Source organism: Puma concolor, chromosome B4 (assembly GCF_028749965.1).
Source record: "Puma concolor isolate L17-30 chromosome B4, mPumCon1.1.hap2, whole genome shotgun sequence".
NCBI lineage: Eukaryota > Metazoa > Chordata > Mammalia > Carnivora > Felidae > Puma > Puma concolor.
In genome coordinates, this window is record NC_141673.1 from 130,641,552 (window position 1) to 130,666,483 (window position 24,932).

General features: G+C 51.1%; 1 protein-coding gene across 10 annotated transcripts in view; it reads left to right on the forward strand.

The window, feature by feature from the left end:
* FRMD4A (FERM domain containing 4A) overlaps positions 1–24,932 on the forward strand; it is a 612,063-nt gene that overhangs the window by 543,904 nt on the left and 43,227 nt on the right. For all 10 annotated transcript variants that reach the window (XM_086714883.1, XM_086714885.1, XM_086714889.1 and 7 more), the window contains 3 exons: positions 3,343–3,419; positions 8,531–8,669; positions 15,215–15,356. In XM_086714883.1, coding sequence (XP_086571009.1) covers positions 3,343–3,419; positions 8,531–8,669; positions 15,215–15,356 — 358 coding nt within the window. The remainder of the gene's footprint in view (positions 1–3,342; positions 3,420–8,530; positions 8,670–15,214; positions 15,357–24,932) is intronic.

Genomic DNA, 24,932 nt, shown 5'->3' on the forward strand with positions numbered 1-24,932 from the left:
GCTGGCCTCGAAGCGCGGGGCACAGGGGCCTGGGGCCAGAAACGCCCAGCCCTCCCTGAAGGGACGGTGCATTTACAGCAAGCGATGCAGGCCCTAGTGGCCAGCATCTGCCTGAATGCACAGGGGAGACGTTTAGCTGCCCTCATACCCTGGCCCCCACCCTTCCCATGTGCCGTGCATGAGACGAAAAAGTCCGGGCTCGTCTTCCCACACGAGCACCTCCTTTTTGGTTCCCAGGACCCTGCTAGTGTCCCAGTGCAATTCGGTCCTAAAAAAAAAAGCTGCATTCATTCAACTCCCTCTCACCCTCCCTTCCCAGAGTTTGGTTTGCAAACACACTTTCTGCTTAGAGCCGACCTGAGGGAAAACTTCTGCTCTGCCCCCTGTTAGGAGATGTCTACAAATGTCCAGCATCCTAGAGAGATGCTGGGGCCAGGTTACCAGGGTCAGTGCCAGGAGCAGGGGGACAGAGGGACCCCATCCAAGCCCGGAGGGTTACGTTTGGGCCAGTTGGCAGCATGGACAGAGGCAAGGCCCTCCGCAACAGCAGTGTCTGGAAGCCTCTCTGGGGAGGCTCTGTTTGCCTTCTGCTTCTCAAGGAGTGGGAGCGAGGAGGGAACCAGAGCCTCCAAGCATCGGCTCTGGGGTTTGCCACCCAGTGGAAAGGGGCTTCCACTGAAAGGGCTGGGTAGGGTGTTCAAAAGCACCAAGTTTGCTTTCTTTTCTCTTGACCAAGAGGAGAAAGCCCCTGGAGGTCTGCCCGTCCGATGCACGGTGGGCACGTTGCCCCCAAGGGCTGTCCAGGACAGAGCCTGTGGCCCGAGCACCAGCCAGGACTCAAGACTGGGACCAGCGATACGATCTGCAGGGCCCCTTGATCAAAATCTAGTGAGACTGAGCAGAACGTCACATCAAGCACAGGGCCCTTCTGCGCGCGTATCACGCACGCATGAAGCCAGCCGTGGCCAGGGTGGGTGCAGTGCAGGGGTCGGGGGTCCCCCTTAGCGAACCGCCCTCTGTCATCTGCCCCAGTTTTCAGAGGAGAGGGATGAGACAAGGGGACGGGGGAGAATTCTGTACACTTCCTCAAAGATTTCCAGCACGTGAATAACCACATTTAATTTCCTGACGCCCCCGTGTCAGCTCTGGAGTTAGGAAATTTAAGAAAAAAATTATCGTGGTTTTTCTCTGTTACTTGCTAGGAGTCGGGAGAAGTAAGAGCACTGAGGGAATCTCACTAAGGTCTAAGTTCACAGAGCACTTTGTGCCAACACCATGCCAAGGATCTGTTGTCTCTACCTTAGAGGGGGATTATTGCCATTTTACAGACGGGGAGACTGAGACTAAAGGAAATGCTGTCATTTGCGTAGGGTCAGACGGCTTGGACGTAGGGGCCCCCGTATGCATACAGATGCACTCAGACCCCAGGCGTGTATGCCTGGCCACTTTGTCCTGTGTACTAGCTCCAGATCAGGAGGTCCGTGTCCGGGATCTGTGAGTTCTGGTGCTTTTGAATCCTCTGGGTAAGTTCAGGCGGTATGTCTATAAATGTCGAACAACGGGAAGGCAGGGGGAGGGTGGGCAGAGAGGAACTTCAGGTGTTTCACCGAGCTTGTTAGCAGAGCATCCAATAGCAGAGTGAGACTCAGATCTGTGACTTGAATAGCGGGCTCTACTCAGGTGCCTTTTCCTCTGTGACCTCGCGCAAAGCCGTCTGAGCCAAGGTAGGGCTCTGGGTCACTTGCTTTCCTTGAAATGTCTCTCTACTCGCTTGAACTGACACTAAAGGAAAAAGAAGTACGGTTTTCCTTGGGCTTCAGAGTGAAATGTTCTTTGAGCTGTGGACCAAAGAGTAGTAAGAGGAGAGGCCCTCCTCCCTATTGTGCACACAAAATAATGGTACAGTTCGGCAGTGCAGGTCGTGGAGAGAAAAGAATGCGGCCATTCTAGAAACCTTTTTTTTTTTTTTTTTCCCCAGCCCAGTCTGACAAAGGGGTGGAGTCCTTTGGCCAAGCCCTGACTAGCTGGCATGTCTGGGTCTGGGGAGGCAGGGCTGAGGGAGCACTGGGAAATTGCGGTCACATTTTTAAGGAGGAGAAAATGTGAGCAGGTCAGGGAGCATCAGGAGCCTCGGCTCAGACTCAGAGGACGCTAGGTGGAGGGTGAGACCCTAAAAAACCTAGGCCTCCATGCATTGGGCAAAGGGACGACCCCAGGGAGGAATCAGCCACTCCCAGGATTCCTGATCTACCCTTCTGTGGGCAAAATCCACTCAACCTCTAACTGTATAGAAGCAGCTGCAGTAGAGGCATCGAATGTAAGCATCAATAACGTAAATATAAATGCGTGTGCGCGTAACTTTAACCTCTTGTGACACGGTCCACCGTTCACTTTTTCTCCTGATGAAAGGAACGCCTTCCAGAACAGTGCTGCCCTAATTACTCCCAGACCATGTAGTCCGCTGCTTAGTTAACAGGGCCCCCTCCTCTCCGGTGGAAGGAGTCAGAGTCGTGCCCGCCAGGGCCTGAGGGCAGCGGCGGGCGCTCTCTCCCTCCCACTTTTCAAAACTGCCCTAACTGTACTTGGCCTCTCCCTTGGCCGTGGCCGCGGGCCGCTGGCTGCAGCCTCCCGCCGGCAGCGGGACTCTGGAGTTTCTTTGTGCCGCGGGAAGAAGCAGGGGCTTGACAGGCTCTTATCTCCAGTCGAGTCGCCTACCCCTGAAATAAGGTTCCAGCGGCCCCCGCCCTTCGCAGAGAAGCTTCCCGGAGCCGACTCACCAGGGCGAGTCCGAGCTCTTACACATTAGTGGGCAGGAAGTGGAGTCCCGATGGGAGGCTGGGAATTTGACCGCCTTCCCATTTCAGCACTGGAGGGAGAGGGCTCAGCTCGGCGCCGCGCGCAGATGGCCCCCGCTCCCCTGTGAGAGCTCCCCTGCTCTCCCTCCGCAGCCCTCCCTCCCAGCGCTCGCGCTCGGCTCCCCTCCCCGTGGAGGGAAAAGTCTGCGGCGCCGGAAGGGTCGTGGATCCCGCAACAAAGGGCAAAGCAGAGGGGAACAACTTGAAAAGAACTTGTTTTGTTCCTGTTGAGAAACCTGCAGGAAAATCCACACCCACGTTAACCGCTTTTGAATTTGGAGAGCAGCCTCTGTGTGTGTGTGTGTGTGTGCGCGCGCGCGCGCACACGAGCGTGCGGGGGTGTGTAGCAAGAGACGGAGGAGGTGCAAACTGTGTGGTCTCAGCGTTGATAAGGAAGCTGCCAGCTGTAGAAGTTCAGCAAAGAGAGGACTACCGCCCGCCCGGAGCCAACCGCTTCTGAACGTAAACCGCATTGTTTTCTGTCCAGATCTTCCAATGGAGGCAGTTGGAAAACCTGTATTTCAGAGAAAAGAAGTTTTCCGTGGAAGTTCATGACCCCCGCAGGTAAGCTAGAAGAGTCCTTTCCTTCCGGGAGCGCGTGGTCCACCCGGCGTGTTATTGACCTGACGATTTTTGTGCTGTCATTGTTCATTTGGGGGAGGGGGGGAGGGGACGGTTGACCGCGGGGAGTATCGTCACAGCTGACAGTGAAGCTTTGTTTTGTGCTCAACGTGTTGATGGATGCGGTGGATTCGAGTGTGCGTTGGGTGTGCGTGCGCACGCGTGAGAGAAATTGGCAGTTGGGTGGTCGTGGCACCTGGCTGCACGTGTGCGGTGTGCATACGTGTGGAGTTGTCCCTGCTCATGCCGGGGAGTTTTAGGGAAGGTGGGTGACACTCGGTAACACGCACCACATTACACGGGGCATTGGGCTGGGTCCTTCTAGAGAGGTCTTGCCGAAGGAAGAGGGGATGGATGGCTCGTTCAGAGCTTCTGAGAGTGTTTCTGGGAAGATAGCACCAAAAGGGATTTGTACCCAAGGGAGCTGTGTTAACTGACTCCACGAGCTGTGGTTTCAGGGTGTCAGTGTGGTGGGTGGATGTGAAAGAAACACAGTTCTGTTTCTCCCCACCCCACGTTGTGTCCCAGGGAGCACCAGTGGAGAAAAATCAGTGCTCTCAGATGCCAAACAATAGGGTCCCCGTTTGGAATGCAGCAAGCCCCTGCGTGGAAGGTTCTCGGGCAGCACGTACCGGCCGCTCTTCCTCTCTTTGTCTGCTGGCAGTGCTGGACTTCGAGGCAGCCCAGAATTCCCCCAAAACAGGCCTGACACCCAAGGATAAATTGCTTTTAATAGGTCCCAAGATGGGTTTACAAGAAGGGGTCTCCAGGAAGACGGTGGAAAGGTCAGACTCTGTAAAGGTGCAAACTGGGCTTTTGGGCACCAGCGATAGCTACCCCAGCCTTGGCCAGCCGAAGAGGGTTGGCCCCGGCTCCGCTCGCACATGGCTTCTGAGCACCCAAAACAGGCCACTTTGCGCCCAGACAGTTCTCAGAACGAGACGCTGCCACCCCCCCCCCCCCCCACACCTAAGTCAGAGGGCTGAGCTTGTGCTGTGTCTCAGCCCTTGCCACCAGCGATAACCCAGCAAGGGGAACATGCCTCTCCGCCCCACCGTGTAATCTGCCTGAAGCAGCCACTCCCTTGGAGGGAAGCAGCTCAGCCCATGCCCCCACCTTCTCCACAAGACCAGCAGATGGAGAACATCTTAGCCAGTCTGCACAGTCAGGTGATGCGAAGTGTCCCCCGGACCCTGCCTCTGCCGAGCAGGCCACGTGGGGGAGGGACAGACGCTGAGAACAGGCCTCCCCCCAAGAAGGAACTCGCTGCTGCTTTTCCGGGTGAACTGTATCAGACCAGTCTTAGGTTCTCTCCCCCCTCACCCTTCTGTGTCTGAAAAGAGTGAACCGAATGTTGCCACAGTGGGTCCCATGCAGAGAGGGGCTGTCCGACAGGACGAAAACTAGGGACTGGGTCATCTAAGGGGCTGTGCACACTGTCCATGCCTGTCCTCTGTTGTTGGGAATTTTGCTAACTCACGCACCTCAGACACATCTGTGCATGTGTGTTTTCCCTGTTTGTCACCCTGTCCGTGATACAATGCTAAATTCCCCTCCCTTTCCTAAGGCCCAAGATAAAGCAAAGGGTCCAAACTTCACACATAATTATCATGAGCTTTTAGCCTGTTTCAGACATTCTGGGCTACAGAAAGAGGTCCTTGGCCCTGAGGCAGTGTCCAGAAAGGTTAGCACGGCTGGGGAGAAAGGCAAGAGAACTGGGTATTTCTTGTTTATGGGCAGGCACTGTTCTAAAGACTTGGACACATTATCTCGTAGTGTCTTCACTGTAAACCCAGGAAATGGGTATTGCTAGTTTCCTGTTGTACCTGTGGTAAACTGAGGCACAAAAGAAACAAAATAACCTGGCCTAGGTTACAAAAAGCCGGTAAGTGGTGGAGGAAGGACTTGAACCCGGGGAGTCTGGCTCTAAGACTCCCAGGCATTACCACTCCGCTCTATACAAAATACTGGCAATTGAGTGCTGAATGGCACAGGCCCTAAATACTGAGAGTGGAGAAGCCAGCCTGGTCAGGAGAGGTTCTGAGCTGAACCTCTCAGGTTCTTAAGAGAGAGGAGGGAAGGGAGGCATTGGAAGCAGGAGTGTGATCACCTCTCCCGGAGAGAAACAGCCGTCCTCCACCCTAGAGGCAGACAGGGAGGGGGTGGCCAGGGAGGTGTCTACGTTGATGTCAGAGGTGGAAACCCAAGCTGACTGCAGCTTTAAGGACCCCTTTTCCAGATGGACACTGGTGCAAACCTAGGGGATTGCCGTGGGTTGTTAGCTACTGGGTTTCATGGCAGAGCAAAGGCTCTCAGCCGCCTCCTGCCTCCTAGGACAGCAAATGGTCTTCCCAGGGCCCACAGGGCGCTCCTTATCTTAAATGCCTCGCCCGCTGCTGTTGCCACAGGTATTTGGAGCAGGGAACAGGAGTCTGATGGACTGTGCATTGAGGCGGTCACAGCCAGGAAGGGAACCAGAGGTGAAGGGCTGGGATGGCAAGTAAGGAAAAGAATCCTGTGGTGAAGAGGGTGGGACCCAGACAGGGACCGGGAATCACCCCAGGCAGAGGGCGCGTCCTGAGTCGATGGGCCCAGCGTGGACCACAGAAGGGGATGCATGACATGTGCTCCCGGACACGCACCCCCAGCTCGATACCCACATTGGTTCTCTGGTTCTTGGCAAATATTCCGTTTCTAAGGTTTAGGCAAAACAGAAAAGTCAGTGTGGTGGGAAGAGCCTGAAGGGAGAGATGCGGAGAAGAGATATGTTAATAATGGAGCAGGAGAAAACTCCGGGTCTGATGCGCTGTTTGTACAGCACCTCCCAGACCTGGCGAGCCTCCTGGACCCTTCCTCCCCTGCCTTCCCTGAAACACACGAGCATTTGGCCCCTGCGACTCTCATGCTTGCACTCAGACATGCCTCCAGTCCCTCGTCCTTTCTAACTCCGCTTTTCTGGGAGAAAGGATCGTACTGGGTCCCAGGAGCAGCCATTGGCATAGAAGCCGAAGTGGAAGGTTCCCATCATGGTTTCTTCTTATTTCTACAGGGATCTGTGGGGCATTCCTTCCCACTCTGTCACCGGCTCCTTTTCCATGATGGGAGCAGCTCTAAATTGTCTTGCAGGGAAAATCTTCCAAATTAGACACCTTAAACTTGAGAACACGCTTTTTTCTTATGTTCACGTGGGGAACCCCAGGCCCCACCCCAGCACCTTGCCTTGCACACACCCACACACACACGTGCATGCAAACACATGTTCTCAGATTTCATTTGCCAAACCATCTGCCTAAGGGACACACTTCACTGAAAGCATCCTATAACCCTTTTTTTTTCCTCCCTACACCATTGATGTGAATTCCTTTGGGACCCATGTTTCCCACTTTTGTTTTGGTTTGGTTTGGCTTTTTTTAGTGTTTATTTTGAGAGAGAGAGAGCGCAGGGGAGGGGCGGGGAGAGAGAGGGACAGAGGATCCAAAACTGGCTCTGTGTTGACAGCAGAGAGCCTGGTGGGGGGACTCGAACTTATGAACCGTGAGATCGTGACCTAAGCCCAAATTGGACGCTTAACCGACTAAGCCATCCATGTGCCCCTCGTGTTTTATTTTTAAAGTCTACTTGCCTCTGTCTGCTCCATACACAGATAGGCCCTATCTCCTACGTAAACGGGTGTGGAGGGGGAGTAGTGGAGAAGATTGGCTCGACTCCATTCTGCCTTCCATCTCCTGATTCTGTATACCCTGTCTGCCCTGTGAATAAATTTGAGATTGATAACCACTCTCTCAAGGAACACGGAGTTAGAGCAGTGTAAGAAGTCTGGACTCCTTCGGGACTTCCCACAGGCTGTGGCCTGTGGTGGTGGTGATTAGAACAGAATTGACTTATCCTTCACCATAGGCAGCATTGCCTGCTGTTTACTAAAGGACATTGTCAAAGGCTCTTCCTGTTCCTGAAGTTTGTGTTGACCCAGTGCCAAGAGCTGAAGCTCAAAAAGGACCATCCAGTGACCTAGAATGACCCATCTTATCCCAGACAAGACAGAAGCTTGAATGGATTCTGAACCCTAAGGAGCCAGTAAATCAAAAGATTAACATTATTCGTGATAGCCAAAATATGGACATAACCTAAGTGTTCATTGAGGGATGAAAGGATACAGAAATTGTGGTGTGTGTATAAATACAACGGAATATTATTCAGCCACGGGAAAGAATGGAGCCCTGCCATTTGCAACAATGTGGATATACCTGGAGGACATTATGTTCAAGTGAAATAAGCCAGACACAGAAAGGAAGGAACTGGGTGATCTCATGAATATGTGGAATCCCAAAAGTCAAATAGTAGGGGCTCCTGGGTGGCTCAGTGGGTTGAATGTCCCACTTGAGCTCAGGTCCTGATCTCACGGTTCGTGAGTTCGAGCCCCGTGTCAGGCTCGCTGCTGTCCGTGCAGAGCCCGCTTCAGATCTCTGTCCTCTCTCTTCTCTGCTTTACCCCTGCTCATGCTCTCTCTCTCAAACACGAATAAACATTAAAAAAAAAAAAAAGTGGAAGCATAGACTAGAAGGGTGGTTACCTGGGCCAGGGAAGAGAGGAAGTAGGGAGTGTTGGTCAGAGGTACAAAGCTGCAGTTGGGTAGGACGAATAAGCCTACAGATCGAAGGTAGAGCACAAGGACTGTAGTTAATGATGTGCACTGAATAATGGACGTGAGCTAAGAGTAGATCTCCAGTGCTCTTGTGACACAACTATGTGAAGAATGATCATTAGCTTGACCGTAGGAATCATTTCACTGTGTATGTCAAATCCTGTTGTACACCTTATATATATACAATTTTGATTACATTGAAAAGCTGGACTTTGCTATCTAGTTTCCTGTGTGTGTGTGTGTGTGTGTTGTGTGTGTGTGTGTGTGTGTGTACATGCTGGCATGTGTGTTCATATGTCCCCTTTATGCCAGGGCGTTTAGTTCCCACAGGGTTCTTGGTAAAAGCTTTCGACGGATCAGCGGAGTCCCTCATCATAAACATGCCTGAACCTTCTGATTCTTGCTGTCACAGGGCTTCAGTGACCAGGAGGACGTTTGGACACAGTGGCATCGCGGTACATACATGGTACGCATGTCCAGCATTGATCAAGTCCATCTGGGCTATGGCCATTAGCCAGCACCAGTTCTATCTGGACAGAAAGCAGAGTAAGGTAAGTCAGGGACTGGGAGGCACTTTGCAAAGACCAGACCTTTCTACCAAGAGGGAAGCTTGCCTGAGGGTTGCACTAGGGCCTGAGTCTGGGTCTCCTAATTTAGGGCTCAGGAATTCGACGGGTGGGGGCGGCACCGTGTCCCCCACCCCGAGAGGTGCACAGGTACAGACCTGCCTTGTAGAGTTACAGGAGGGAGGAAGGAGACAGGCTCTTCCAGAGGGTACGTCCCGTGCCGTGGTCAGGGGCTCTGGCCCTTTACTGCAGCCAGGTAGGGCCCTTTTGAGGAATTCCAAGCGTGCTTTCGAACTTCAGAAACCTCTCCTAGGAACGAGCTGTCAAGCCCTTTATGGTGTTTCAACAGTGGCATATTGTTTCCTTTTTGAGAGAGAAAAAAAAAAAAAAAAGCAACCCGTTTGCAATTAATAGACACCATCTAACTGTTTAGGATAATTGCTGTGAAAACCCTCCAGGCTTTTCCAACTGCCAGTTCCTTTTTAAAAAAAAAAAAAAGAACTGGAAACATTAAAAAAAAAAAAAAAAACCACCCAGCCATTTCCCTAAAGTAGACCTAGAGCCTCAGGCCTTGGTAAACAGCCATCCTCCGAGGGAGGTTTGACCCAGCCCCAGTGCGGACACACAGGTGCATTTTCTGGCGGGTGGGAGAGTGACGTCTCCTTGGTTCACACACAGCTTCTATCAACACTCGGCCCCCTCTTCCTCTACTGCCTCTGCCTGCCATGCTGCCTTGCCTTCCCTCCACAAGCCATTCTCCTTCATTAGCCCTCTGGTCAAGAGCCCCATCTAGACGGGTCTTGCCCCTTTCCAGAATCCTGCTGGCTTGGCAGAGGCGATGCAGAACTATCGAGGGAGATCCAGCCTTGGCCCCTGGGACGTTTTGTCCCATCATGTGGGTCCTCCGTGGGTGTGGAGGTGGCCGGACTCTGGCCTTACTGGGCCCAAGATTCAGCAGATCGGAGCCCTCTTGGATCCTGACGGCTTCCTCTTCTGTCTTACTTCCTGTCTGGGTGGCGTTGTTCTTTCCCTGGCATGGGCGGAGGAGTAGCCGGAGAGACCTGGGGCCAAGTGGGAGGGAGGAGAAAGATAGTAAGAAAAGAGGAGAAAAGGAAACAATCTCTCAGCTCATAAATCAGTTTCAAATCAGGGCCCTTCCTGCCAGGCTGTCACTTTGTCCTTCATAACACGTTTTTCTCCTCTGCGAAGTCTTCCTGACCCCTTTTTTGGTCATTTTCTGGGGTGGATGGGCACAGAGTAGAGTGTTTTTTGTTGTTGTTAGGCATAATGGGAGCATTCCACAGCTTTCCTGGTGATGATGGACATTGGCACAGGGATTTGAAGCCCAATTAGATCAAAAGAAACCGGGCCAAAGCATTTTGACTCATGCTTTAGCTTGAGACAGTGGGTGGGTGTCCACATTATGCCCTCTGGTTGCAAGAGTTAGAGGTCAGAACCTTAAAACATTGATTCCATCCTCTGCGTTGTTCGGGAATGGGTGGTGAGGGGTGGAGACCTTGGCAACCCTCCTGAACCCCACCACTGATGCCTCTTGGGGGCAGACCCCCCCCACACACCAGTAGCACAATTTTGAAAGGAGAAAAGACAAAGTGTATTTCCCCCTGAGGTTAGTACATTAGCTGTTTGAGCTGTTCTACCCTGTGCTGGTTTTTTGCATTGAGGGTCTCTTGAGTAACTCAAGAAGCAGGTTCTTTTTTTTTTTTTCTTTTTTCTTTTTTTAATGTTTATTTATTTTGAGAGAAAGGGAGTGCACACCTGAGCAGGGAAGGGGCAGAGAGAGAATCCCAAGCAGGCTCTGCACAGTCAGTACAGAGCCCAGCATGGGGCTCGATCCCCCAAATGGAGACATCATGACCTGAGCTGAAATCAAGAGTCAGACGCTTAAACAACTGAACCCCCTGCCATGAGGTGCCCCAAGAGGCCGGTTCTTAGGGTTCTTCATCCCCCCTGTCAAAGATGGTCTTCCTCTGCAGTTGGAGAAGCCTTCTTTGCCAGGCTAACAGGTCAGCCCTCTGAAGCAACAAGTAAACTGGAAAAAGTTAGTCTCAAAGTTCATTTATTAGCAGCAAGTATCCTTTAAAAGGCCAAACCAGGTGCCCACGCAATAGGGGAATTTCAGCTGTCCATCTCAGTGACCCCTGGGGGACGGAAGGAAGTACACGTTGGCCCGGGAGCGGGAGAACTTTCCCCCCAGTCAGCTCTGCTTCCTCACAGATGCTCCAGAGCCCTCCCGTTTCTCGTAGGAACCAAGTCCTCAACCCACAGTGGCAGGTGAGGAATAAACTCCACAAGGAGGTCCAGGGACTCCATTTCCAGATCTCTGACCCTAGGCAAGTGTCTCACTGTACCTGCTTTGCCTCCCCGATGAGAGAACAAGGAAGGAAATTACTCACGGAAATTATTGATTGGCCCCATGACACAATGTGTGTGAAACCGCTTTTGGAGATGGGTATTTTTATCATTATCATCGTTAATCCAACACAGTATCCCCTGGCCAACACTTGTGTAAAGGTTAAATTCTCTAAAAGTTTCCCAGATTAAATCAGAGATGATAAAATTCCCCTCCGGAATTACACCACCTTTCGTTTCTGGAATGCTGTTCTCTGTACAAGGGTGATGTGATGCGTCTCCGGTGGGCAGAACGATCTCCGGTGAGTGACGGCTGACACGCCTGGGAAGAGTTTCCAAATATTTCTGAGCAGCCCGTGTTGGCTGGCACACTGGCCATTGCTTCACACCCTAGTGAGTCGGGCCAGGCCAGCCAATCCTTTCTCCGAAGTGCTTCTGCAAAGCCCAGGCCTCCCAAGTGATGCTTATCAGCCCCGGAGACAAGCGTGGTCTAGTGGTTTGAGTCAGCAGGGGAGGGTGGCCAAGAAGTCTCCGGTTCTTCCCTGGTGCTGGTATTTTCTTCTTTCAGGATCCTTGTGCAAATCATGTAAGAACATCTCTCGCACGTGCACACACACACATGCTCCCTCTATCTCCAGAGACGGAGCAGAAAGAGCCTATGTTGCTTGGTTTCGTATGGCTCATTCAGAGTGAGAGGCTGTACAGGGACCAGCCACACCTGGTAACTTCTGTGTGCCGACCCCCAAGATGAGGAATGTTGTCCTTTCTGGATCCTGGCAACCTCTGAAGCCCAGAGCTGAGGACTGTCTTGTAGATATCAGAGGAAGATACTTGAAAGTTCAGATTGTGGAGCATAAACATTAGACCCTATGCCTCTGAACTCCAAGCAGGGACTCGTCAAGTTGCCCTCTAGTCCGGACATGGTTCCTCCCCTTCAGTCGTTGGGTTTTTTTTGTTTTTTTTTCTGTTTTTTTTTCTTTTTTTTTTAACATTTATTTAAAAAAAATATTTTTTTTAACGTTTATTTATTTTTGAGACAGAGACAGAGCGTGAACAGGGGAGGGGCAGAGAGAGAGGGAGACACAAAATCCGAAACAGGCTCCAGGCTCTGAGTGGCCAGCACAGAGCCTGACGCGGGGCTTGAACTCACAGACCTTGAGATCATGACCCGAACCGAAGTCGGACGCTTAACCAACCGAGCCACCCAGGTGCCCCAACATTTATTTATTTTTGAGACAGGGAGAGACAGCATGAACAGGGGAGGGTCAGAGAGACAGGGAGACACAGAATCTGAAACAGGCTCCAGGCTCTGAGCGGTCAGCACAGAGCCCGACGCGGGGCTCGAACTCACGGACCGCGAGATCATGACCTGAGCCGAAGTCGGATGCTTAACCGACTGAGCCACCCAGATGCCCCAAGAGTTTTGTTTTTTTTTCTAATCTGTCCTCTGTTCTTCATTCCATCTAGATCAAAAGCAGGGTGAAAGCTTGGTAGGGGACCATTAAACCTTGCTCGTGGGATATCAGTAATAAAACTTGGTGGGGCAAGGCCCCCAAAGTAGTATGTCCAGAATTTTGGAGGCTCTTCTGGGATGTCCCAAAGACTTGACTTTGCCAGAATACAATCTCCCAATCCGTACGCATTCCTCTTAGTGTGTGCTCTCTCCACTGGGTCTGTTTGGTCATTGTGATATTTCCATTCAGAGAGAAGCCAATAATTTCCTAAAGCTTCTAAGGATCTGATCTCCCTTGGGAAAGGATATCTGTTGCTCCCTTTTCCATATTTTGGTTTTTGCCTCTGACACTGATCAGTGGCAGGATTGGAAGTGGGTGGGGATAGGTCTGGCATGTGGTTAATGAGATCCCCCAAATCCCAGGTTGAGCCATCAATCTCCCCTCATTTAGCAAATTGCCTCCAGGTCATGATTTGTATCCCATTCCTATTTCCATTCCAGTGGCCTTTATGTATATTATCTAATTGAGTCCTTATCACAACTCCACCACATGGGTTTTAAGGGCTTCATTTTATAAACAGGGATCTGAGCCTCAGCCAGGTTGAAGATCATGGTCAAACAATGGTTACCTGGCCAGGGCCAAGATTCCAGTCCAGATCTTTCTGACTTGAGACTCTGGGCCCCTTCGCATCATGCTGAGTTGGTCCGCGTCTCCGTGAGTCATTACATAACTGCAAGCGTCCTCAGTTCTTTTTATTAAAGCGTGGGCGTTCGTGGAGAGGGCTGCTAAAGACGGTGATGGGTGTGCTTCCTCGGCTTGCTCAGAGGGTAAAGCTCAACCAAATACACCCTGTGGACATGCCTGCCTTGTCCATGTGAAGTGAAAGGTGCTTCCTGCTTCTGCTGCAAGCCGGAGCACTGCGGGGTCCTGGTGGCCGCGATTAGGTCATCAGCAAGGAGGCCCTGACCTGAGGGAGGTGGCCTGGTTCTGAATGCGGGGACAAGAGTTGAGGTCAGAAAGGAGACCTCAGTCAAGGAAGGACCGATGGGATGATGCTTCATAGCTGGCAAACAGCAAGACTCCTGCGTTTCCTTGGTCCCTCAGACTCTCCTCTTCTAACAAGAGGAAAGCGCTCAGCTCTCGGAAGGCACGGACGTCAGCGTCCGAATCAGTATGGAGTCCAGAGGAAGGGCGAAGGCACGGGGTGATAGCCTTTGCTGGACAGCGCAGGGGACTCGGGTAGAGAAGGTCAATAAGGAAGAATGGATGATGTGTACCGACCCCTCCACGGTCCCCACATCTGCCTCTGCTGGCTTCTCCTGTTGGGGGACAGACTTGGTCTCACACGGAGGGGGTGGTTGGGCAAATGCGCGTTAAGTGACCGAAAAACCAAGTTCCAAACCGAGTTCGAAAACCATCGGCTTGGGGCGCCTGGGTGGCGCAGTCGGTTAAGCGTCCGACTTCAGCCAGGTCACGATCTCGCGGTCCGGGAGTTCGAGCCCCGCGTCAGGCTCTGGGCTGATGGTTCAGAGCCTGGAGCCTGTTTCCGATTCTGTGTCTCCCTCTCTCTCTGCCCCTCCCCCGTTCATGCTCTGTCTCTCTCTGTCCCAAAAATAAATAAACGTTGAAAAAAAAATTAAAAAAAAAAAAAAAAGAAAAAAAAAAAAAAGAAAACCATCGGCTTATGTGCTGTAGCCGACGGCCGTGGAAAGAAACCTCAGCACACGTATGGGTTCTCCCAGCATTGATACTGTTTTTGTTAGGCTCGTGCTGTGAGTAAAGCATGTTGCCTGACGTACTATCACAACAACTGATTTCCTGAAGAAGGAAAAAAAAAGATCAAACACGTGTAGAAAATGCACACCCCATTTTCACTGACCGCAGGCAGTAGCTAAAAAAGGCAGTTTAAATGAAAACCAGTTACTTTTAGGAATGTAATTATGATTACAGACTTCTCTTCTAATTATTCCAACCTGTTACGTTCAGCCAAGTCGGGCCAATTAATAAGCACAGTGGAGTGGAGCGTTAACTAAAATCTAGACTTTGGAGAGGAGAGTTAGGTATCTCGTGGTTCGTGAGTTCGAGCCCCGCGTCGGGCTCTGTGCTGACAGCTCGGAGCCCGGAGCCTGCTTCTGATTCTGTGTCTCCCTGTCTCTCTGCCCCTCCCCTGCTCACGCTTTGTCTCACTCTGTTTCTCAAAAATAAATGTAAAAAGGAATTTTTTTTTTAAATAAACACAGAATGAAGTCAGTACTCTTTTATCGAGAGCTGGGTTCCAGGGCACGGCCTCAGGCAGCCTTCACGTGCCTGCTGTCCTTTGCCCCTAACAGAACCTGCAAAGGCGGGAGGTGTTCGTCCCATTGTATAAGGTGGGAATAAAGAGGTTTGGTGAGATTAAGGAACGTTCCCCGCACAGGAGTCTGACCGGGTCTGTGTGGCATCAAAGCCCCTGCACTAGGCACTGCACGGCACAGCCCGTGGAAGACAGAGCTTGGGAAACGTCATCCCTCGTGTCCTCTCTAGAGCCACCTCACGCGGGGAGCGTCAGTGGTTGGGGATGGGGCCGAGGAACACAAACGTTAAGAATGCTGGAAGCCGGGAAACGAGTTCCTGTGCTACCTTTCGGGACCCCAAGCCGGCGAGCGGTAGCCGTTCTCCACCAGAGGTGAACGCCTCTTCACAGCCCGGTTGTCTTTTCCATTCTAGTCTAAAATCCATGCCGCGCGCAGCCTGAGCGAGATCGCCATCGACCTGACCGAGACCGGCACGCTGAAGACCTCCAAGCTGGCCAACATGGGGAGCAAAGGGAAGATCATCAGCGGCAGCAGCGGGAGCCTCCTGTCATCAGGTACGGCAGGGCCTCTCGGGGAGCGTGGAGGAGGCTCACCCAAGCGCGGCGCCCAGCCCAGCGAGGCTCCGGGCAAGGCCGGCCAGTGGCAGCCGCGGAGGAGGCAGCTTGGCAGGCTCACCGGGAGCTGGCTCCGGTTGTGAGACCGAGGTTTTGAGCCAAACGGGAATCTGAGAAAACCGCCCAGAGTGCCAGAGGGTGGGGGGAGATCCGAAGCAGCAGAACCAGGCAGCGTGGGAAGGACCGTCGGCCGCAGAAGCCTCTTGGGCACCCTCCAGAGCCTTCTGAATGCCGATGGCTGACGGTCAGGAGTGTCAAGTCCAAGGACGGGGGGGGGGGGGGGGCGTGCTTGTGTGCCCTTAAAGGAGAATTCTACCAAGGAGTGGGGCTGAAGGCAGGCTGGTGGTGCTGAGTGACCCTCCGCCCTGCTCTCAGGCGAACTCCTCAGGACTCTGGAACGCCAGAAACTCCAGGCCTTCGGAGAGTCTTGCTGTCACAGAATGCCACGTAGTGTCAAGCACCTTTTGCAACTGGGAGTCCCAGGGTCTGATTCCAAGTGTGTTTCTAAGAGCCCTGGGCAAGTCATTTTGTCATTGGATGCGAGAGGGACAGACTGGCTCTGCGTGTGAATTCGGACCGGCTGATGGCCAGAGTAGGGATGCCATTGGCCGCGGTGACAGGAAGAGGCGGAGGTTTGCTGAGCGCAGGAAGCGGGAGGGAGGGGGTCATTGTTCGGAGACGCTGAATGCAGGTCACTCCCCAGGCCACAGGATCAAAGCCTGATTGTTCTTGGGGACAGTGTACTCTTGCCTTGGAGCCTCGAGGAAAGCAACAAGTCTTGCCCCTCCCTCATCTTCCAGAGTCATTTTTTCTTTCTTTCTTCCTTCCTTTTTTTTTTTCCTTTAAGATTTCTTTCTGCCCCAACATTCTAGGAGTTGTCTGTAAATATTGCGTCCCTAGTGTCACCTCTGTTCTAGTGCATCCCCTCTCTTTGATGCCCACCCCCACTGATGCTGTTTACCGAGCCCGCCCCCTGCCCACCCACCCCCACCCCCCCCACCGTGCCCAGTACCGCTGTCCCTCCGTCACACTCAGCCATAACTTCTCTGCTGCTCTTGCTTCCTCGGAACCCTGCTGATGGGGACGCCAGCCGGAGCTCATGGGTTCACAGAGGCATCCTGCCTGCCCACATCTCGGCTCCTCCCTCCATCAGCTTTGTCTAGATTCTTCTCCCCCTCACCACAGTTCCCCTTTACTATACCTTCCCCTGTCGTTATTTCATTGTTTGTCTTTGCACCTGGTGCTTCCAGGGTTGTAAAAGACTGGAAGTGAAGATAGTCTCAAAGAGAAACAAATAAGAATGAGCCGTGAAAAGCGATATCCTTCTAAGAACCAACTCCTTGGTTCACCAGGGTCTTTCCACAGCCCCGTCTAAAGACTGCACACAACAGCAGTAAGAGGAAACGGAGAAGGGCAAAAAACTGAAGGGGTCTGGGCGGCCTCCAGGCCGGCAGAGTCCAGTCAGAGCCTTGACCCGGAGGACCAGGGGGAGGATGTGCCCCTCCCGGACCGAGAGGCCCATTTACTGGGGGGCTGGTGGAGCTTCAGCTCAGGGGCCCGCGCTGGCCAGGCCTTTCAGAGGGTTTGGGAGGGCCCAGCCACACACATGTCCTCATGGCATGTGGTTTTGTGAACATAGTACGTTTTGCATTTTTTTTTTTTTTTTTTATCTTGAAGTGCAGTCCACGTAAGTGTTATGTTAGTTTCAGGTATGTAACATGGCGATTTCACCATCTCTTGAGCTCACCTCAAGTGTAGCTACCAGCTGTCACCATGCAGCTCTGTTAAGGTGTCACTGACTGTGTTCTCTAAGCTGTACCTTTCTTCCCTGTGACTTATTCATTCCATCCCTGGGAGCCTGTGTCTCCCACCCTCCTTCTCCCATTTTGCCCTTCCCCCTCCCCTCTGACAATCACCAGTTCTCTGTATTAATGGGTCTGTTTCTTTCTTTCTTTTTTTTTGTAATGTTCATTTATTTTTGAGAGAGAGACAGAGCATGAGCAGGGGAGGGGCAGAGAGAGAGGGAGACACAGAATCCGAAGCAGGCTCCAGGCTCTGAGCTGTCAGCCCAGAGCCAGAAGAGGGGCTCAGACTCACAGACATGAGATCGTGACCTGAGCTAAAGTCAGATGCTTAACTGACTGAGCCACCCAGGCGCCCCTCAGTCTATTTCTGCTTGTTGTTTGTTTATTCATTTGTTTGGTAGATTCCACGAAGAGGTGAAATCATACGGTATTTGTCTTTCTCTGTCTGATTTCTTTAAGTTACCATAATACCCAGGTCCATCCATGTTGTTGTAAATGGCAAGATCTCATTCTTTTTTATGGCTGAGTAATATTCCATTGTGTGTGTGTATGTTGTGTGATGTACACACACACACACACACACACCACATCTTTTCTATCCATCTTATCAATCCTGAGTGTCCTCTATTAGTGGGCACCTAGGTTCTTCCATATCTCGGCTGTTGTAAATAATTGCATTTTTTTCCGTAAATCCACTAAAATTATGTAAGCTTCATGCCCCACAAAGCCTGGCTCTACTTCTGCCACCATAGGTTTACCATAAACCCCTCCCTGCCTCAGATTCTTCTAAATGTTTTCAGCAGTACAGCGAGGCAAATGATGATAATTTCTGAGGCCTTCAGCTTTACAGTGAAAGCTGTAAAAAATGCTGCTGTCTTGTATCTAAGAGAAGGTCCTACAAAACCTAAGACCCACATCTCGAATTATGGCCACTCTCAATCCCCTGCTGAGTGGCAAAGGGCAGAGCCATAGTCAGTCCCTGTGTTTGTGCTCTAGACCCTTCTAACCCCTGGTAAAATCCAGAGTCTCTGCTTTGAGCCTGGATTTATCTGCCCACGGTCATCCTCATCCAGCCACAGATGAGCCCCACCCATCCCTTAGGCTTCGTGAGGTGTGCATCCCTGCTGTAGTTTCTTAGCCATTTGGAAAGCCGGGTCTGTGCGAATTTGGCACGGTTCTATCCAGAAGGACAGTGGATTCTTCCAGCTCAGTTCTTAAACTTCGACGCGCATCAGAACCACGTGGAGGGGGGCGCCTGGGTGGCGCAGTCGGTTGAGCGTCCGACTTCGGCCAGGTCACGATCTCGCGGTCCGTGAGTTCGAGCCCCGCATCGGGCTCTGGGCTGATGGCTCAGAGCCTGGAGCCTGTTTCCGATTCTGTGTCTCCTTCTCTCTCTCCCCCGTTCATGCTCTGTCTCTCTCTGTCCTAAAAATAAATAAACGTTGAAAAAAAAAAAAAAAGAACCACGTGGAGGGCAGTTCAAACACAGATAGCTGAGCTCCAGTCCCAGGGTGTCTGATTCTGTAGGTCGGGGGTGAGCCTGAGAATTTGTATTTTTAACAAATCCCTAAGAGATGCCGATGCGGCTGGTCTGGGGACCACACGTTGAGAGCCACTCTTCCTGCTGAAGAAGAGCTAGAAGCCTGAGGTGACAGTGTGGCTTTGGAACACAGAACCCAGGTATCCCCGCTTTCGGACCTGTGTCTTGGGCCGTCTTCTCTGGCCGCTCATATCTGTGAGCCTGTGGGGGCACCACGGCAGTAACGTAACCGCAGCCACAGATCAGGTTGTGCCCGGGAGCCCCAAATCTCCTGACATAGAACTGACATCACTCTGTCATCAGCAGATGAGATCCAGATTTTGCAGATGAGAAAGCAATTCAGCTGTGTCCCTGCCACCAGCATAATAGAACAAAATAGTACAGTAGCAAATAAAGCATCTTTACCCCAAGATACAAAAGTGACTTTCAAATGTGTGATAGCTTCATGTCAGGGAGTCTACTTGGGAGCTCCTGACACAAAGACCTCGCCCTCCCCACTTGCAGAGGGACTCCGTTCGTGGGCACTGACTCCTCTGCCCTTTCCCTGCCTGCCCTCTGCCACACCACTGTGCGAGGGGAAGGTGGGAGAGGATGAGACCGGGAGGTATGAGCCGTGCCCCAGGACCAGATCAGGCAGCGCATCAAACTCTGCCCAGCCCTGCCAGCTGGAGCCTGAAGAAGTGTGCTTGATGTCATGCTGAGGCTGAGGGTCCGTGGGGACACCTCCCTCCCGTGACTTAAGAAGACAGTGGAGGGAGAGACTCCAAAAAGGAAAGAATATAGGCCATGAGTTAACAAAGGGAATTTCTGGTGTCCACAAATCTGGTCATCATTTCCCCCTGGGGGTGCTGATCGCTGCCCCTCTGTCTTGTGCGAGAACAGATGCCCTCAGCTGAGACCAGCCCTCGGCAGCCCCACCTGGAAGGGGGTGTTTCCCGTCACCCACAGTGAGGGCGTCCAGCCCTTGGCTTAAAAAACTCCACAGCCGGGGGGCACCTGGGTGGCTCAGTCGGTTAAGTATCTGAGTCTTGGTCTCAACTCAGGTCATGATCTCATGGTTCATGGGTTCGAGCCCTGGGTCAGGCTCTGCACGGACAGTGCAGAGCCTGCTTGGGATTCTGTCTCTGCCCCTCCCCGACTTGGATTCCCGCCTGCTGTCTCTTTGTCTTCCAAAAACTCCCGGCTGGCTAGTTTCCCACTAGTTTCTTTTTGTCCTTCAGTGACCTCTTGCCTGTTTCTCGAGAACTCCTTAGAAATGTGTTCCCCCAGATGGATGGGGCCTTGCTCCTGTAGGACAGCCCTGACTTTAAACACTCTTTTTATTACACTTGCCAGACACTACATTCTACTTCTCATTTAGAAAATACGATGTGTCTAATCCAGTATCCCATTTGATCAATTAGTTTCCCTCCTTCACCTATTGCCTCCTGCTTTAAAAAAAAAAAGGGGGGGGGGCTCTAATAAATATTCCTTAAAAACATTTTGAGAATTGAGTCCTCATTTGAAAATCCTTTTTTCTACTTCTAGCTCAGGGCCTGACATCCAGTAGGTACTCCAAACACGATTCAAAAAAAAAATGTTTGTAACATTACATTTCCATGACTTATAACTAGAAACACGTACCTTCTGAACCCCAGCCTCTGTCAACCACCAATCTGCTCTCTGTATCTATGAGATTCAGTTCTGGGTTTTTTGTGTTGTTTTTTTTTTTTTAAGTTCCACATATAAGTGAGATTATACGATACTTGTGCCCTCAAGGTCCATCTGGGTTATCCCAAAAAGGTGAGATTTCGTTTTTTAAGGCTGAATAATATTCCATTGTACGGATATGCCACATCTTCTTGATCCCTTCATGGACGGGTTGTTGCCATATTTTGTTGTAAATAACGCTGCCGTGGATGTAGGGATAGGTCTATCTTTTTGAGTTAGTGTTTTCATTCTCTCCAGATAAATACCCAGTACTGGGATTACCGGATCATATGGTAGCTCTATTTTTAAATTTTGGAAGAACATCCATACTGTTCCCGCAGTGACTGCACCCGTTGGCATTGCCACCAACAGTGCACGAGAGTTCCTTTTTTTCCACAGTTGCCAACACCGGTTGTTTCTTGTCTTTTTGACTCTGGCCGTTGTGACAGGTGTGAGGTGGTATCTCACTGTGGTTTTGCTTTGTGTTCCCTGGCGACGAGTGACGTTGAGTATCTTTTCACGTGTTTGTCGGCCATTTGCATGTCTTTGGGAAAATGCCTGTTCGGATCCTCTGCCTATTTGTGAATTGGGTTGTGTGGGTTCTTTGCTGGTGAGTTGTAGGAGTTCTTTATGTATTTTGGATATTAACCCCTTATCAGTTATATGACTTGCAAATATCTTCCCCCATTCAGGAGGTTGCCTTTTTGTTGTGTTGATGGTTTCCTTTACTGTGCAAAAGCTTTTTAGTTTGCTGTAATCCCCCTTGTTCATTTTTACTTCGGGTACCTTTGATTTTGGCATTAGATCCAAAAAATCATTGCCAAAACCAATGTCCGTGGTATAGGATTATTGAAATTAAAATCTGAAAAACAGTAGTAAAAATCTTGCACGTGGTCCATTTTAAGGATCATCTATGTTCCTTTTTTAAAAAGTTTTTTAATGTTTATTCATTTTGGGGAGACTGCACGTGAGCGGGGGAGGGGCAGAGAGCGGGGGAGACACAGAATCCGAAGCAGGCTCCAGGCTCTGAGCTGTCAGCACAGAGCCTGACACGGGGCTCAAACCCATGAACTTGAGATCGTGACCTGTGCCGAAGTCAGATGTTTAACCGACTGAGCCACCCAGGCGCCCCTAGGATCATCTGTGTTCCTGGAGCTCATGGTTTCTTGGGCCTTGCCTAGAACTGTCACATACCCGCCACTGATACTCTCCTTCGGAATGTACTGTATCACTTTTATCTACTGGCCTCAGACCTTGAAAGATTAAATTTGTCAAATACTGTTCATCCTTGCTGTCTTCTATCCACTGTTTCACTCTTATCTATGCCCAAATTGTGGTGTAGCTGACCCTTGTAACACTGTAATATTGTTGTGGGATGAGCTCTTTCTTTAGCTCCCAAACCTTGCTTGGTGCAATGCACAACACTTAGAAAGCTAGAGCCCCTCTCCTCAAAGTGTTTCATACTGTTTGTTGATGTTAACAGAGAAAATATTTCCAAGCTGTTAGTAACTTTGAAGGCTGTTTTCCTATTTAAAGGCGTGTAAATACCTTTAAAATTACTGACGTCCAGTACTTGGCATCTGAGGTATGAGTTGCTAAAGAAACAAAGCCGTGTCATTGCTATTTATTAAAGAAGTTGGAAGTCTACATTTGCTAATGCCCTGAGCTACAGGGCTAGTATTAAAAAAAAAAAAAAAAGGTCCACGTAGTTGAAATGATTTATTAAGGCTTAGTGCTAAGCCCCCCACCCCAAATTCTTCAGTGATGATACATAGGACTCTCTCACATAAGATCTATAGGCCCCTGTCCCCAGGAGAGACCCTTAGAGGTAGTGAACCATCCAAGCCCAGGAGGCAAGACCTGTGTTGGAATAAAAGGAATATACGTGTTAGGACACCAAATGCAGTTCACACTGTAGGAAGGTTATAGAACCCATATCCCAAATTCATTTGCAGAAAGGCCCTGGGGACCAGGCTCAAAAAGGATGTGAGGACCCTTGTACCCAGAATACATCAGCTGAGAGATGGTGAGGTCTTCGCAGAGTCCCCCTGCAAGAAGGGATGTCGAGGCAGCTCAGGCTGCCAAGCCAGGCCGACAGACCCGCTCCCCCTGCCCTCCACGAGCTGGGTGCCATCTTGGCCTCATCACACGCCGTGCGTGGCTGGACGCTGCGTAAACCCCCTGCCTGACTGCTGTGGGCACTCTTCTCTCCGTCCTGGGGGAGCCTGCGGGTTCCCTCCAGATTCGCCAACACCTCTCCTCCATTGCTTTTGCTCATTGGTGCTTCAGGTAACTCGTTTGCAGAGGCTCAGACAGAGTTACAGAGGACAACTATGAATTCAAACCGCTCGGTTATGATGTTTTCAGAGTTCAAAAGAAAAAAAAAAGTGCCTGGCATCTTTTTTGCGGGACTTCGAAGGGGTTTGTTCCTCTCTTCCCTTCCCCCATTTCTTGGTATCTCAGAAAAGATTAGAGAGGGACAGAACATGTAATAACCAAACAAAAAACAAAGAAAACAACAGCTGTACTTGTCCTGGTAGCTGAACACGCACAGCCTTTCCATAGCTCGTCCAAAAGTGGGAGAGCGCGTAGGCTTGTCCTAAGCATTGTTGGGACGACTTGCCAGAACGGAACAATTCTGATGTCAGTGATGTCAGTGGGGCATGTAGGGGCTAAGGGAGACCTGGTTTTGCCCTCAACCTTTTTTTTTTTTTTTTTTTTTTTTTTTTTTTAGAGAAAGAGAGAGGAGAGGGTATGCTGTGCACAAGGTGGGGGAGGGGCAGAGTAAGAAGGAGACCCAGAATCCGAAGCAGGTTCCAGGCTCTGAGGTGTCACCACAGATCCCAACATGGGGCTCGAACTCACAAACCGTGAGCTCATGACCTGAGATGAAGTCAGACGTTCAACAAGTTGAGCCACCCAGGCACCCCGTGCTCTCGGCCTTTAAAAAAAGGTTTTTTTTTTAATATTTATTTTTGAGAGGGACAGAGTGTGAGTGGGGGAGGGGCAGAGAGAGAGAGGGAGACACAGCATCCCAAACAGGCTCCAGGTTCTGAGCTGTCAGCACAGAGCCTAATGTGGGGCTTGAACTCATGAACCGTGAGATCATGACCTGATCGGAAGTCAGATGCTTAACTGACAGAGCCGCTCCGGCGACTCTCAGCCTTTTTAAAGAAAATGGTGCACAGCTTGCTTGGGAAATACCTTGTGTTCTGCAGGCCCACGTGGCTTGTCTCATTAACCACCCGGACAAAAAGATCGTACTGTGTGTCCCCTCTGAGATGAAACAAGGAGACTGGCACTGGCTTCTTGACTGAAAATCCAGGGGCCATAAGCCGCGCGTTTGCTACAAAACAAAAGGATGTGCTGTGTCTATAAATAGGAGCCGGGCTGGGTGATTAATGAGTTGGCAGTTGAGTCCTCTTTGTCGTTGTGATCAGCAGGATTGCGAAGCATGTGGTGAGGGATCTTTGGTTTAAACAAACAGCACCGGGGCAAACCCTGCCGCCTGCGATCATGCCCCAGCTCTGACACTCGCCGTTCTGGGGGAAAACATGTGCGAAGCGCGGGGCCCTCGCTTTGCCTGGGATCCGTCCACAGGCATTACTCACCCGTTCTCACATTCTCATTCTCTGAGTGCTGGCACTTCCTTCCATTGTCAGGAAGTTTATTAATAACTAATGTAACAATGAGGATGCCAGCTATCTGACATCTCTCCCTACAGAGAGCTGATCTGATAGGCGTCAGCCAGCTTTACGGTCACGGCTGTATTCAGGTCAACACACATTGCCTCGCGCCGGTACAAATCACATTGTCTTTTGGTTTGTGTGGGGTTTTTTTTTTTTTCTTGTTTGTCTTCCTTTCTTTCTAGCTCTCACTCTGTCTCCTCCCTGTGTCTCTCTCCAGCCTCTTAAAGTTCTCTGGTAGCACCTCCCTGCCTCCTTTTGGAGGATTCCAGGGGCTTTAATTTGGGCCATAGCCTCCGTGCTCTGCAGGCGGGCACAGCCACACAGGCCCTGCCAGAGGGCTGGGGTTCTGCCAGGGTGTGCTCACGCCGGACCGGGCAACCAGTGAGGGGTGACACCTGTCCTGTGGGATGGCTGTGTCTGGGCTTTGCTTGAGCGGGATGGGCCGGGGTCAAAGCTGAGAAAGGAGGGAGACCGGTGGTCCGTTTCTGCCCGCCTGTTAGGGGAAAAGAGCCTGAGTAAGTCATTTACAGTGATCTCTTTCTGCCCTTGGGTATTAGTACCAAAAGAATAGTAAAGAGTAAAGAGAACCCGAGCAGAGTAAGCACGTATAACCTAAGCAAGCTCCTCTGCACAGCACTGAAATTTTAAACACTGGAAAATAAATACCCCTGTGGTCCCTCATAGGCATCGCTGTGTTCCCATTCAGCCCAGCGCTTTCGAATTTCCGCCGCGGAATTAGAGTCTGGGAGCTGGAAAGATCAAGCCCCTCATTTCACAATATAAGAGAAAGGGG